Here is a 14,145-nt window from a genome sequence, read left to right on the forward strand (position 1 = left end):
TTGGCTAGCCCCCCCGAGCCCCAGGAAGAGTAGGCATATCTCCCGCGTCCTGCCCATCTCCTAGTGACATAGGCAAGATGGGGGAATTTGCAGGTCCGTAGGGAGGGGTGCTTCTCGCAAATGCATCATTGAGCCCCACCCCTCCTCACGGACCTGTGAATTGCGCCTTTTCCCCTTAAAGGGGTGGAGCCTAATGACACCTACAGCCCACCCCCCACTCCCACCCAAAACTGTCAGCAGCATCTCCTCTCTGGGCTGCTCCCAGAGAGGAGATTTGTACAATGGGTCAGTTGGAGGCACGCACGGAGAAGTGTATAGGCAGAGTATGGGGCATTCCTGGGCGGCAACACAGATGCGGGCAGAGTATCACAGGCATGCTGCGGGCGTTTCACTGGATGAGATGCTGAACCTCTGACATATGACGCCATACTGAGACAGAGACTGGTGCAAGTTTCAATAGTGCAACCTATGGTGGTGTCTAAAGACGCACCGGAGTGTAATGCACAATTGTACACCAGGGAAGGTCACAGACGAGACTGCAGCTAAAGATGCAGGTACTGTACAGCCACGGCTGCGGGTGACTCCGGCCCATGGTATCAGTATCCACGCTTACCTTCTATCGGTATAGATAACCCGTTACTCCTCTCCCTCACGCTGCCGCTGGAAGTCTTGACATCACAGGTATAATACCCAGAATGCACCAGCTGCGCTGACTGAACGCTGTATGTAGCGGATACACCGAATTCCTGCACGTTCTGCCCATCTCTGTAGAAAGCATATTGCGGCTTTCCGGTGTATCCAGGCCTGATGGTGGTGACACAGGTCAGGGTCATGTCAGCACCTTCCGTTATTGTATTTGCAGGATCCATTTTTATTTCTGGGTGAGAGAACGGCTCTAGAAGACAAAATGAATCACACTAATTTTGCCCGTCTATGGTCATAGAAGGGAACAAACGTTCCCTGTAACATCCTTTATTTTACTGATGTACATCGGTGGTAATTGTAACAGTGGTTTATTGGCATCTAATTATGTGGGAAACCAAACTCTCCTTCTCCCCGGGAACTCCGGGATTCCTTCCAGAACGTGGGGCCATTCTCCTGCATCTCACCCACTTCCCCAGCAATCTCATAAGAATGAGAGATTCAAGTCATCGAGCCCCTGCAATTGCCTCTGGAGCACCCCTATGATTATCTGGTAAACTTATTTGCAAATCAGTGTAATATAGAGATAAGAAACCTAAATATGGCAAATTTTTCTCTAGATAAAATAATTGATAATCATTTGACGTATCCTCCAATTTTGGAAAGTGGGAGGGTGCCCACATTGCATCAGGGGTGTGGCCAAGTTGCGGTAAGAGCATGGTCATGTTCATATCATGAAGGGCCATGGTTAGTGTCTGGGGCCATGGTGCCTTACCATCCATACGTTCCCCAATACACCATACATTACTGCGCAGTGCAGTGTCCTGTATTATCCATGTAAATGTACCGATATAGAATATAGCTTACGATGAGCATGAGGTGCAGATCTACACGCAGTTGGTTGATGATGTAAGTAGTACGCATGCATCCTGTCACGACCAGGGGTGACAGGCTGCTGAGATCGCGGCGCTTACCGCTCCGGGCGCTGTGGCATGGTGTTTCCAGCAGAGGTGCAGGTTCCTGGAGAATAGCGCTGGGTGCTGTGAGTCTCCGCAGACCAAGGGCTTCCATCTGGAGGCAGGTGAGAGGGGCTGAGACTGGCAGAGCTTCCATGCTGTGACCACTGGGCGCGGCCATCTTGGATTTGGGTCACATGTCGTTTCTGGCCAATCAGGTTCAGTCTGGGCTGGGGAGGCTAGCAACCAATCCTGCACTACCTGAGGGTACTAAAGGGCTGTCCAGAGGCTCTTTAGTTGCCAGTGCAACGTCTATCACAGCGTATGCTGTGAGCTAGTTCTCTGTGCTCCTTTGCTCATTTAAAGTGTCAGTACCAGTGTGTTTCTGCAGACTCCCCTCTCAGCCTTGGTGCAGTTTGCTCCTGTTACCACCTGTCTCCTGATCCCGTCTACCTGCTATACCCAGCCTACCCCGGGTCTCTAAGTTCCGCCAGTGTCTCGCAGCCTGGTTCTAATCCCGTCGCGTGCCACTGCTTCATGAGTCATACTCCCCTAAGGCCGGCTGCCTTCAAGTACCAGCAAACAAGTCCTCATTCCTCATCCGACTCCACTCCGGGTCCAAGCGCACGCCAAGCCGTGACAGTTTGCACTGGCCAGATGGATTCGGCCAGTGGACAGGATCTGAGGGCCGACTTGCTCCAGGGTATCGCCAGTCGCCTAGAGGGACTAGAGGAGTCTCAGCGCCAAATGGCTCAGTTCCTGCAGGAAATGTCTCTTCGTCAGGATACGCTGCAAGCTTCCCTGGTTACTGTTAATTTACCTGCCGCCACCAACCAGCCAGCAGCTCCAGCTGTCCCTGTTCCACCTGCACCATCTCATTTGCACCTTCCGACTCCCAATAAGTTTGACGGGAACCCCAAGTTGTGCCGAGGGTTTCTCAACCAGTGTGACGTCCACTTCACACTACAGCCTGCGAACTTTCCATCTCCAAAATCCAAAGTGGCATATATAGTGTCTCTACTGACCGGTTCTGCCCTGGACTGGGTTTCGCCTCTCTGGGAGAGGTCCGACCCGTTACTAGACAACTACTCTGGATTCCTCACGTCCTTCTGGAGGATTTTCGACGAGCCCGGCAAAACAACCTCCGCGGCGACGGAAATCCTGCGACTTCGCCAAGGGAACCGACCAGTCAGTCAGTATATCATTCAATTTCAAACGCTGGCTTCGGAACTAAAATGGAATGAAGAAGCCCTGACTTCCACCTTTTGGAATGGATTGACAGATCGCATAAAAGATGACCTCGCCACTCGTGATCTCGTGATCCGCCGGCTACCCTCAATGATCTTATCTCCCTTTGCAATAAAGTGGATTTGCGGTACAGAGAACGCCAGAGTGAAAAAACTAGGGGAGATCGCTTTAGGTTCCGGCCGACCACTACTCCAACCCTCCCTCCATCTGAACCTGCGGGTGACGAACCCATGCAGATTAACCGGGCCCGCCTCACGGTAGAAGAACGGCAAAGACGCCGACGAGAAAATCTATGCATGTACTGTGGGGAGACCAGTCATATGGTTGCAGCCTGCCCACGTCGTCCGGGAAACTCCCGATCCTAATCTGTGCCGGAGACACCAGGTTAGGAGTGATGTCTCCGTCTCCGTCAAAAAATGAATCTACCCTCTCCATTACTTTTGAGATTTCCACTGGTTCTAAAACTGTTCTTTCTCTCCTCGATTCAGGGGCCGCTGAAAATTTTATCACCGCTGAACTTGTCCAGAGGCTCCGGCTTCCTGTCTCCTCTCTCGACCACACCATCACTCTATCTGCTGTAGATGGCACTCAGATTACCAACGGAATCGTCTCTCAACGTACCCTTCCTGTGCCAGTTCGTATCGGAGCTCTCCACACTGAAACTATCCGATTCCTAGTAATTCCCAAAGCCTCCCATGAGGTCATCCTTGGATACCCCTGGTTACGCAAGCACTCCCCCAATATTGATTGGGGCACCATGCAGATCTTGTCCTGGGGAGAAACTTGTCAAGTATCCTGCCTTCCTCAAATCAAACCCGTCAAAGGTAGTTACATTGCAACCACTACTCCAATTCCCTACCAGTATCGCTCCTTCTCCGATGTCTTCTGTAAGACCGGAGCCGATATTCTGCCTCCTCATCGGGAGTGGGACTGTCCTATTGAGTTGATTCCTGGCAAAACTCCTCCGTGAGGTCGTACTTACCCACTCTCCCTACCCGAGACTGAAGCCATGTCAGCATACATCCAGGAGAACCTGCAAAAGGGGTTCATTCGACCATCCTCCTCACCGGCAGGGGCAGGATTCTTTTTTGTGTCTAAGAAGGATGGAGGCCTGCGTCCTTGCATCGATTACAGGGGCTTAAACGATATAACCATCAAAAATCGCTACCCGATACCTCTCATTACCGAACTTTTCGATCGAGTAAAAGGTGCTACTATTTTTACCAAGCTGGATTTAAGAGGGGCCTACAATCTCATTAGGATACGAGCCGGGGACGAATGGAAAACAGCATTCAATACTCGAGACGGGCATTTTGAATACCTGGTAATGCCTTTTGGTCTCTGTAACGCTCCTGCTGTGTTCCAAAACTTTGTGAATGAGATCTTTTTCGGGACTTACTATATATTTCTGTGGTAGTATACCTCGACGATATTCTGATATTCTCCTCCAACATTGTCAGACATCGATCCCAAGTCAAGGAGGTGTTAACTCGCCTACGAAATAACCACCTGTACTGCAAAGCTGAAAAATGCGTATTTGAAGTTCCCTCAGTTCCCTTTTTAGGTTACATCGTTTCAGGTGCCGGCCTTGAAATGGATCCCCAGAAAGTTCAGGCAATATTGGACTGGTCTCGTCCGAATTCTTTGAAGGCAGTACAAAGATTTTTGGGCTTCGCAAATTATTATCGAAGGTTTATCAAAGGATTTTCCACTCTCATGGCACCCATTTCCGCCCTAACTTGCAAGGGGGCAAATCCATCCCGATGGCCTCCAGAGGCTGAAACTGCCTTTCAACTCTTAAAGCAAGCCTTCATTTCCGCCCCCGTGCTGAGACAACCCAACATTAACTACCCATTCTTTCTTGAGGTAGACGCCTCTTCTGAAGCGGTAGGGGCGGTACTATCCCAGAAACTCGAGGATAGCAAGTTTCATCCCTGTGGCTTCTTCTCAAAGAAATTTTCCCAAGCAGAAAAGAATTATCCCATTGGAGAGCAGGAATTATTGGCTGTGAAACTAGCTTTTGAAGAGTGGCGTTATCTTCTTGAGGGCGCGATGTATCCCATCACCGTTTATACAGATCATCGGAATCTCCTATACCTAAAAAATATTCAGTGTCTGAGTTCCCGCCTGGCTCGATGGTCAATATTCTTTTCTCGTTTCAATGTTACTTTAACTTTTCGCCCAGGCTCACTAAATCAAAAAGCAGATGCCCTCTCTCGATCACTCTCCTCCGACACATCTTCCGAAAGTCATAAGGAAACTCCAGTTCTAGACTCCAGAGTATTCGCTACCACTTGCATTCAACCTCCTCCCGGGAAGACATTTGTGGCCTCAGATATGCGCAAGCAGCTTTTGAAGTGGGCTCATACCTCTCGTTTTGCCGGACACCCGGGCATACGCAAGACCTTGGAATTCCTGCAACGATCATACTGGTGGCCTGCTATGAAGTCGGAAATTGAAGCTTTTATCGCCTCCTGTCCACAGTGTGCTCAACATAAAACATCCAGACAGGTTCCTGCCGGCACACTCCTACCTCTGTCAGTACCAACCCATCCTTGGACACACCTTTCCATGGACTTTGTAATGGATCTACCTGTTTCTAATGGGTTTACCACCATCTGGGTAGTAGTGGATCGTTTCTCCAAAACGGTTCATTTCGTTCCCCTCAAGAAGTTGCCGTCTGCTCCAGAGTTGGCTCAGTTATTCGTCGACTACATCTTCCGTCTCCATGGACTTCCAACTGAGATTGTTTCTGATAGAGGGGTACAGTTCATAGCCAGATTTTGGAGTTCTATATGTTCTATCTTTCAAATCAAACTGAATTTTTCAACAGCTTACCATCCTCAGTCTAACGGGTCTACAGAGAGGGTCAATCAAGACCTTGAGACTTTCTTAAGAATTCACATGTCTTCATCACAAGACAACTGGGCGGACACCTTACCCTGGGCCGAATTTGCTCATAACAGCTCCTATCATTCATCTACGGGGCAAACCCCATTCTTTATAGTTTTTGGACTGTATCCCAGAGTACCAGAGTTTCAAGAATTGGCAGTCTTCGATGTACCAGCAGTGACCTCCACCCTACAGAAATTCTCTCAGATTTGGACTCAGGTCCATTCCTCCTTACAAAAAGCCTCTCTTCGATATAAATTAACAGCGGACAAAAAAAGGAGAGCAGTGCCCAACCTAAAAACAGGTGACTTAGTATGGCTATCCACTCGTAATCTTCGCCTTAAAGTGCCGTCTATGAAATTTGCTCCTCGTTTCATCGGTCCTTTTCCCATCGTTCAAGTGATCAATCCAGTAGCCTATAAATTAAAACTTCCGTCCTACCTCAAAATACCAAATTCCTTTCATATTTCCCTGCTGAAACCTCTCATCCTGAATCGCTTTCGCAAGACTCTGCCACGCTCCCCCAAAGTCTTGACTGAGAGGGGTGTAGAGTTCGAGATCAAACAGGTCCTGGACTCTCGTTTTCGTTGTGGGCAACTCCAATATCTACTGGATTGGAAAGGTTACGGTCCCGAAGAACGTTGCTGGGTGAAAGCTGAGGATGTCTACGCTCCTCGCCTAGTGCTTAAGTTTCACTCTGAGAATCCTGGTAAACCGAAGAAGTGTCCAGAGGCCACTCCTAAAGGAGGGGGTACTGTCACGACCAGGGGTGACAGGCTGCTGAGATCGCGGCGCTTACCGCTCCGGGCGCTGTGGCATGGTGTTTCCAGCAGAGGTGCAGGTTCCTGGAGAATAGCGCTGGGTGCTGTGAGTCTCCGCAGACCAAGGGCTTCCATCTGGAGGCAGGTGAGAGGGGCTGAGACTGGCAGAGCTTCCATGCTGTGACCACTGGGCGCGGCCATCTTGGATTTGGGTCACATGTCGTTTCTGGCCAATCAGGTTCAGTCTGGGCTGGGGAGGCTAGCAACCAATCCTGCACTACATGAGGGTACTAAAGGGCTGTCCAGAGGCTCTTTAGTTGCCAGTGCAATGTCTATCACAGCGTATGCTGTGAGCTAGTTCTCTGTGCTCCTTTGCTCATTTAAAGTGTCAGTACCAGTGTGTTTCTGCAGACTCCCCTCTCAGCCTTGGTGCAGTTTGCTCCTGTTACTACCTGTCTCCTGATCCCATCTACCTGCTATACCCAGCCTACCCCGGGTCTCTAAGTTCCGCCAGTGTCTCGCAGCCTGGTTCTGATCCCGTCGCGTGCCACTGCTTCATGAGTCATACTCCCCTAAGGCCGGCTGCCTTCAAGTACCAGCAAACAAGTCCTCATTCCTCATCCGACTCCACTCCGGGTCCAAGCGCACGCCAAGCCGTGACACATCCGAGTCGCACCGTGAATGATGGTTACCGCCGCGAGGTGCAGAACGAATTTGAATGTGTCCCTGGTGTAAGAAATTACACCTGCCATAGAAAGTGGAGCTACTAGGGTCAGCTACACCCAGTTCGGCATGTAGAGCCTCACTGGAAGTGGGTGTGGCCTCACCGGCACATGCGCACTAGCGTCTGCAGCCCCTAGGAGCTTGGTAGGGCTGGCGTAAAAGGCAGAGTAGCTGTTTCCTGCTGGAAGCCGCGCTCTGCTAATAGCAGTTCGGACTGGCAGTCCCAGGGGGTGGAGACACCGCCCCCTGTACTGCCTATTGTATATCTGACTGGCAGGTGGTGCTTCCAATAGGAAGCCAACTGCCAGTCACAGTGTACAAAGTGCAGTCACGGACTGGACTGACTACACTGAGGTGGCGGATATTACTGGGGGGGCTTCAGCCTCTGGTCCACACTCAGGGGCGTATGTATAATGGATGCAGGGTGTGCAGTGCACACCAAGCACCCATATTATATTTATCTTTTCGGAGTCCCATGTCGGTACCAGTGTCAATGCTGTAAAAAAAACGGCTGGAAAATGGCTGCCACGCCCATTTTCCCGTTGTTTTGCGCATGCGCCGTACAGGGAAAATATGCTTCATTGAGCCCCACCCCTCCTCGTGGATCTGCGAATGGTGGCCTTTCCCCCTTAAAGGGGTGGAGCCTAAAAACACCTACAGTACGTCCCCCCCCCAGAAACTGTCAGCATCATCTCCTCTCTGGGCTGCTCCCGGAGAGGAGATTTGTAAAGTCGGTCAGATGGACGCACGCACAGAGAAGTGTATAGGGGCATTCCTGGGCGGCAACAGGGGGGTGGCAACACAGACGCGGGCAGAGTATCACAGGCATGCTGCGGGAGTGTCGCTGGATGAGATGCTGAACCTCTGATATAGGACGCCATACTTAGACAGAGACTGGTGCAAGTTTCAATAGTGCAACCGATGGTGGTGTCTAAAGACACCCCGAACTGTAATGCACAATTGTACACCAGGGAAGGTCACAGACAAGACTGCAGCTAAAGATGCAGGTACTGTACAGCCACGGCTGCGGGTGACTCCGGCCCATGGTATCAGTATCCACACTTACCTTCTATCCGTATAGATAACCCGTTACTCCTCTTCCACACGCTCCTGCTGGGAGTCCTGACATCACAGGTATAATACCCAGAATGCACCAGCTGCGCTGACTGAACGCTGTATGTAGCGGATACACCGAATTCCTGCACGTTCTGCCCATCTCTGTAGAAAGCATATTGCGGCTTTCCGGTGTATCCAGGCCTGATGGTGGTGACACAGGTCAGGGTCATGTCAGCACCTTCCGTTATTGTATTTGCAGGATCCATTTTTATTTCTGGATAAGAGAACGGCTCTAGAAGAGAAAATGAATCACACTAATTTTGCCCGTCTATGGTCATGGAGGGGAACAAACGTTCCCTGTAACATTATCCTTTATTTTACTGATGTACATCGGTGGTAATTGTAACAGTGATTTATTGACATCTAATTATGTGGGAAACCAAACTCTCCTTCTCCCAGGGAACTCCAGAACGTGGGGCCATGCTCCTGCATCTCACCCACTTCCCCAGCAAATCTCATTATAAGAATGAGAGATTCAAGTCATCGTGCCCCTGCAATTGCCTCTGGACCACCCCTATGACTATCTGGTAAACTTATTTGCAAATCAGTGTAATATAGAGATAAGAAACCTAAATATGGCAAATCTTTCGCTTGATAAAATAACTGATAATCATTTTACGTATTACATTGTCTAACTTGCACCTTGTAATGAAACTTGCATTACAATTGGGAGATTTCCAGCAGTAACAATAGCATAAATTCACAGACTATTACAAACTATCATCACTCGCTGAGATATGAGGAGAGTCTATACGAACTTTATTACATATACCCCATAATGTGTATGTACACACAGTTTATATTTCACTATAAATGAGTAATGTATATGTAGATTTTTCACTTGGCCACGCCTCTAACGCTGCCTTGTATAGCTATACGTTAGTAGGTGGGTCCCAGCCATTGGTGTCTTTAGTGGACTTTTCGTGTCCCAGTCCCATAGGATATAACTGAAAGCTTTAAATAGTTCTGAATGGAGACAGATCCAGTACTGTACACCCACCTTGTACCTGAATAGATAACACGTCGCTCCTCTTCCTCACGCTGCCATTTGTAGTTCTCACCTCACAGATATAATCCCCAGAATGCACCAGCTGCGCTGACAGAACGCTGTATGTGGCGGATACACGGAATTCCTGCACGTTCAGCCAACCTCTGTAGAAAGCAAATTGCAGCTCTGTGGTAGATCTGGCCGGGTTACGTCTTGTGGCACAGGTCAGGGTCATCTCATCGCCCTCTGTCACTGGTGACTGATTAGTTGTTAATTGTGGGGTATCAAACAGAGCTGAAAGAGGTGATAATGCAAATACTGGGTACGGTGTGACGTGTGGGTCATTTACAGCCAGAAAACACACACAAAAGACGCAGATCTCATGTTGTACTTTGTGCTTGCGTGCTGTGCACAGATATACATGGAACATGCAGAGTGTATAATAACTGTAGTCATGCAGCCAGTGAGAGCTTGGGGTGTAGCCTGTGTGTGACCATAAAAGTTTGGCAGGTACAAATAGTCGACAGTGCAAATGGTCGACAGGGTTAAGATGTCGACAGGTTCTAATGGTAAACACATGCTTTTTTTCAACATTTTTAAGGTTCGGGACTAGGGTTAGGTACTTGGGGCAGCGTTAGGGTTAGCCTGCCGGAGGGCACAGTTAGGTTTAGGCACTAGGGTTAGGGACCAGGCGGAGGGTTAGGAGTAGTTCTTCATGTGTCTGAGTAGCCACTCCCCTGTCAACGCCCACAAAAGCTTATTAATATTATTATACTTTATTTATATGGCACCACAAGGGTTTGGAAGCAAGTTTTGCTGGGTACACATTGGCCAACATATCAACCGTATCAATTGAATGGCTGATGTGTTGTGGGCACATTGGAGAATGTGTATACCAGCGATACGTCTGAACAACGTTGTTCACAGGACATATTGCGTCGGCCGATCCATCGTCCTAGTCTGTACTCAGCTTTACAAAGTATATAAACAAATGAGCAGACAAGAAAACAGTTATTAACAGTAAAGAACAATGAAGAACATGGTTTATAAACATTGCTGCATTAGCGATCGTGGTGTTAGCAACTACGTGTTAGGTGCTGTTGTGCGGAGTTAGCAGTAGACGGTTGTATGAGTGAGGGAAGGAGAAGCATATGAGGGAAGAGGGCCCTGCTCATGAAAACGTACATTCTAAAGGGGAGGGGCAGACTGACAGGGGTGACAGAGATAGAGTACACAGTGAGGAAGGAGCATAAAGCAGTGGATTAGGATGAGAGCTGAAAGGATTTGATGAAGTAGTGGGACTTGAGAGCCAGTTTGAAATTTGTAGAAGTAGGGGTGAACAGAGGCAAATCTTGGAGGCAGGAGTGGGAGGAAGTAATCAGTAGGCATGAGAGGTGGCATGCATTTGTGGGCGGGTGGGAGTATGAAGGGAGATGAGGCCAGAGATGTAAATGGGAGAGTATTGGTTAAGGGCTTTGTAAGAGTGTAAGAAATTGAATTGGGTTCTGAAGGGGAAGGGGAGCCAGTGTAGGGCTTGTAGGAGAGGGGAGGCAGATGTAGAAAGTTTGTAGAGGAAGATGAGCCTAGGAGCAGCATTGAGGACAGAATAGAGAGGGGAGAGGTGGGAGAGTCAAGGAGGCCAGATAGGAGGAAGTTCCAGTAGTCCATTCTGGAGATGACCTGTGACTGGATGAGAAAGGGTCTGATCCTTGAAATATTTTTGAGATGGAAGCGGCAGAACTCCGAGAGGTGCTGAATGTTGGTTGGAAGGAGAGGGAGGAGACCAGGATAACTCCAAGACAGCACACTTGGGAGCTAGAGGAGATAGTTGTGCTGTCAATAGATAAATTGTGGGGGGTGGGGTTATGCAGGAGGGTGGGAAGATGATCAGGTCAATCAAGTTAAGGTTTAGAAAGCACTAGGTCATCCAGGAAGCAATAGCAAAGAGACAGTTGGAGAGTGAGGAGAGAGGGGGAAAGGTTAGGGGAGCATAGAGATCATATTGGAGACCAAAAGAGCTGATGAGTTCACCTAAAGAAGATGTATAGAGGGAGAATAGGAGAGGTCCAAGAACAGAGCCTTGGGGAACACCTACTGTTAGTGGAAGTGGGGGGAGAAGAGACAGAGTAGGAACAGTCAGAGAGGTAGAAGGACAGCCAGGATAGGGCAGTTTCACGAAGACCAAGGGAGTGAAGGATTTGCAGGAAAAAAGGGTGATCCAAATGGTCAAAAGCAGCAAAGAGGTTGAGGAGAATGAGGATAGTAGTGGCTCTTGGATTTGGCAGCAATGAGATCGTTGCTGACTTTCATGGAGGGAAGTTTCAATTGTGTGTATAGGAAGAAAGCCAGACTGAAATGGGTCAAGTAGGGAGTGAGGAAAGGTAAGGTGGTTGTAAACATCCAGCCAAGGAGTTTGGAAGCAAAAGGGAGGAGAAAGATGGGGTCGGTTGTTGGAGGAGTGCCAGGATTAAGGGTGGGTTTTTTAAGAATGTGTTGTAGTCATTTATTAAATAAACGCTCACTCCACACATCCCTCTTTTTACAATTAATGACTTACAAGATCTTGGGATCAGATGCTCTTCTGTCCATGTATCATCCACAGTTTTGGCAAAACAATCTAATTAACTAGCTCAGTGTAGTATCACATAGACCAAGGGAGTTAAGAATTTGCAGGCGAAGAGGGTGGTCCAGAGTGTCAAAAGCAGCAAGGAGGTTGAAGTGAATGAGCAGAGTGCAGTGGCCCTTGGATTTGTCAGAAATGAGGTCGTTGCAGACTTTCGTGAGGGCAGTTTCAGTGGAGTATAGAGGACGGACGCCAGAATGAAATGGGTCAAGCAGGGAGTGGGAAGGAAGACAGATGGTAAGGTGGTTGTAAACAATCCGGTAGAGCTTCCCACCTGTAGTCATTATACACATAATATAAAAGATCCGCCGCACATTACAACCCCTAATGTAAAGATGAATTAGAGTACTAATGAAACAAGGAGGCTAGATCATGCAACCATACCCAGGCACATGAATACTGTTCATTTAATGTGCTGGTTGCACATATTGAATTAATGTTGGGAATAGTTAGTGGGAGAGAGGCCCAGAATATGAATTGCTAGGCTTGCCAGATTTCATTGACCTATCCTTTTTCCAAACATGGCCCCAACATTACAGGATCCAGACAAGCAGCTAATGAACATAAGTCACTGCGCGCGCCCTGCACGTTAGGTGTGATGTGCAAGCACGTGCCGCAACGACGGGATAGAATGGGAACGAGGCTGCTAGGTATAATGGGGTGGGAATGGGAGGGGCTGGAGTGGGTGGAGAATAGAGTGGGTGGGGACAGAGGGAACTGCTGTGGGGCGGGGCAGCTGAGGTGACCTGGCAGAGTCCATTGTGTGCTATAATTATACTGTATTATTACTATAGTTACCTTGTACAGAGATAAACGCCTCATCTGTTCTATTATTCCGGCCCACATACTTTGCACATCGGTACATCCCAGTCATAGTTGTGTTTACGTTTGGAATAAATAAAAATGGATTATTATTAGATTGTATAGTTTTATCTTCTATATGGAAGACAGTCACTCCTTTATCTGTGTACTTAGCCCGACTGTGACATCTCAGCGACAGCGGGTGACCTTCGTATATAGAGGGTGGCGCTTGCAGAAGGAGATGGTCTGAAACTAGAAATGATGACACATTATATTTTATATTGCAAAATATAACACTGTATCCCAAATATTCAGCTTAAACCAGGTACTGATCCTGTCTGTCAGACACAGAAACAAAGGTAATTTATTAATAATACAGAAAGTTTTCCCAGAACACGTTCAACAGTGTCACGGTGACTATTCTACCAAACACAAATCTCTCCTTACATGTTCCACATCACAGTATCCGCAATCCATGGTCACCGGTTACTTTTTAACCAGCGGTGAAAAACCATTGCTGGTTCAGGTCTGCGCATGCGCCAAGGAAAGGAGACTCAGGAAAGGGAAATCCGACAGCTGCTATGGCATAGAAAGCAAACGGCATCCACCCGCCCCCCCCCCCCACAAGTAGGTATGTGCGCTGAAATAGCTGGCATGGTCACATGCAGGGCCGGCTCTAGGGTTGTTCAACCAGTGCGGTCGAACAGGGGCGCCACCCATAGAGGGCGCACCCCTCCCCAACATCCCGATTTCAGTGGGTCAGTACTGTCCCGCTGTTCCACCCGTAGGCCGAAGTGGCCCGCGGGTGGTCAAATCGGGAGGTTGGGGACCGCCGCAGCTGTGCGGCGGTGCCGGACCCTGGAATGTGAATGGTTGCAGCGCGCATGCGCGCGGAACCCATTCACTGACGGGAGAGGGCTGGGGGAAGCTCAGCCAGTGACGGAGGGCTGGGCTTTACCCCCAAGCCTGACATTATTTGGCACACCTCCAAATGATGTCAGATAGGGGGCGTGGCCTATGGTAATGAGGCCACACTCCCAATTTTGGTTGCACGCTATTGAAGGGCGTAGCGTACCAGGTCAGCACAGGGTGCTCAGACCCTTGAGGCCAGCCCTAGTCACATGCCACAAGGGGCGTGACCACTGGAAAATGGGGGGGTGTCAACATGATGCCACCATTTCTCGCCACTCTGGGAACATTTCCTTTCCATTCCATATGCACCTTAATGCCCCCAGTAGTAGTGCCCCTCTTGCAATGCCCACTATAGTAGTTCCCCTTATGGAATGTCCCCAGTAGCAGTGCCCCCTGTAGTAGTGCCCCTTATACAGTGCTCCCAGTAGTCATGGGGCTTGTAACAGCATCAAACGTGATCTGTATATTATAATGTGCCTCTCA

General features: G+C 49.0%; 1 protein-coding gene across 1 annotated transcript in view; it reads right to left on the reverse strand.

The window, feature by feature from the left end:
* The window catches only part of LOC148532592 (basement membrane-specific heparan sulfate proteoglycan core protein-like), a 114,732-nt gene that overhangs the window by 23,258 nt on the left and 77,329 nt on the right, over window positions 1-14,145 (reverse strand). The window contains 4 exon segments of the mRNA XM_088467519.1: window positions 614-895; window positions 8,289-8,570; window positions 9,339-9,620; window positions 12,748-13,002. Coding sequence (XP_088323645.1) covers window positions 614-895; window positions 8,289-8,570; window positions 9,339-9,620; window positions 12,748-13,002 — 1,101 coding nt within the window.

This window comes from Taudactylus pleione, unplaced genomic scaffold, assembly GCF_031769625.1.
Source record: "Taudactylus pleione unplaced genomic scaffold, aTauple2 ptg000073l, whole genome shotgun sequence".
Taxonomy (NCBI): Eukaryota; Metazoa; Chordata; class Amphibia; order Anura; family Myobatrachidae; genus Taudactylus; species Taudactylus pleione.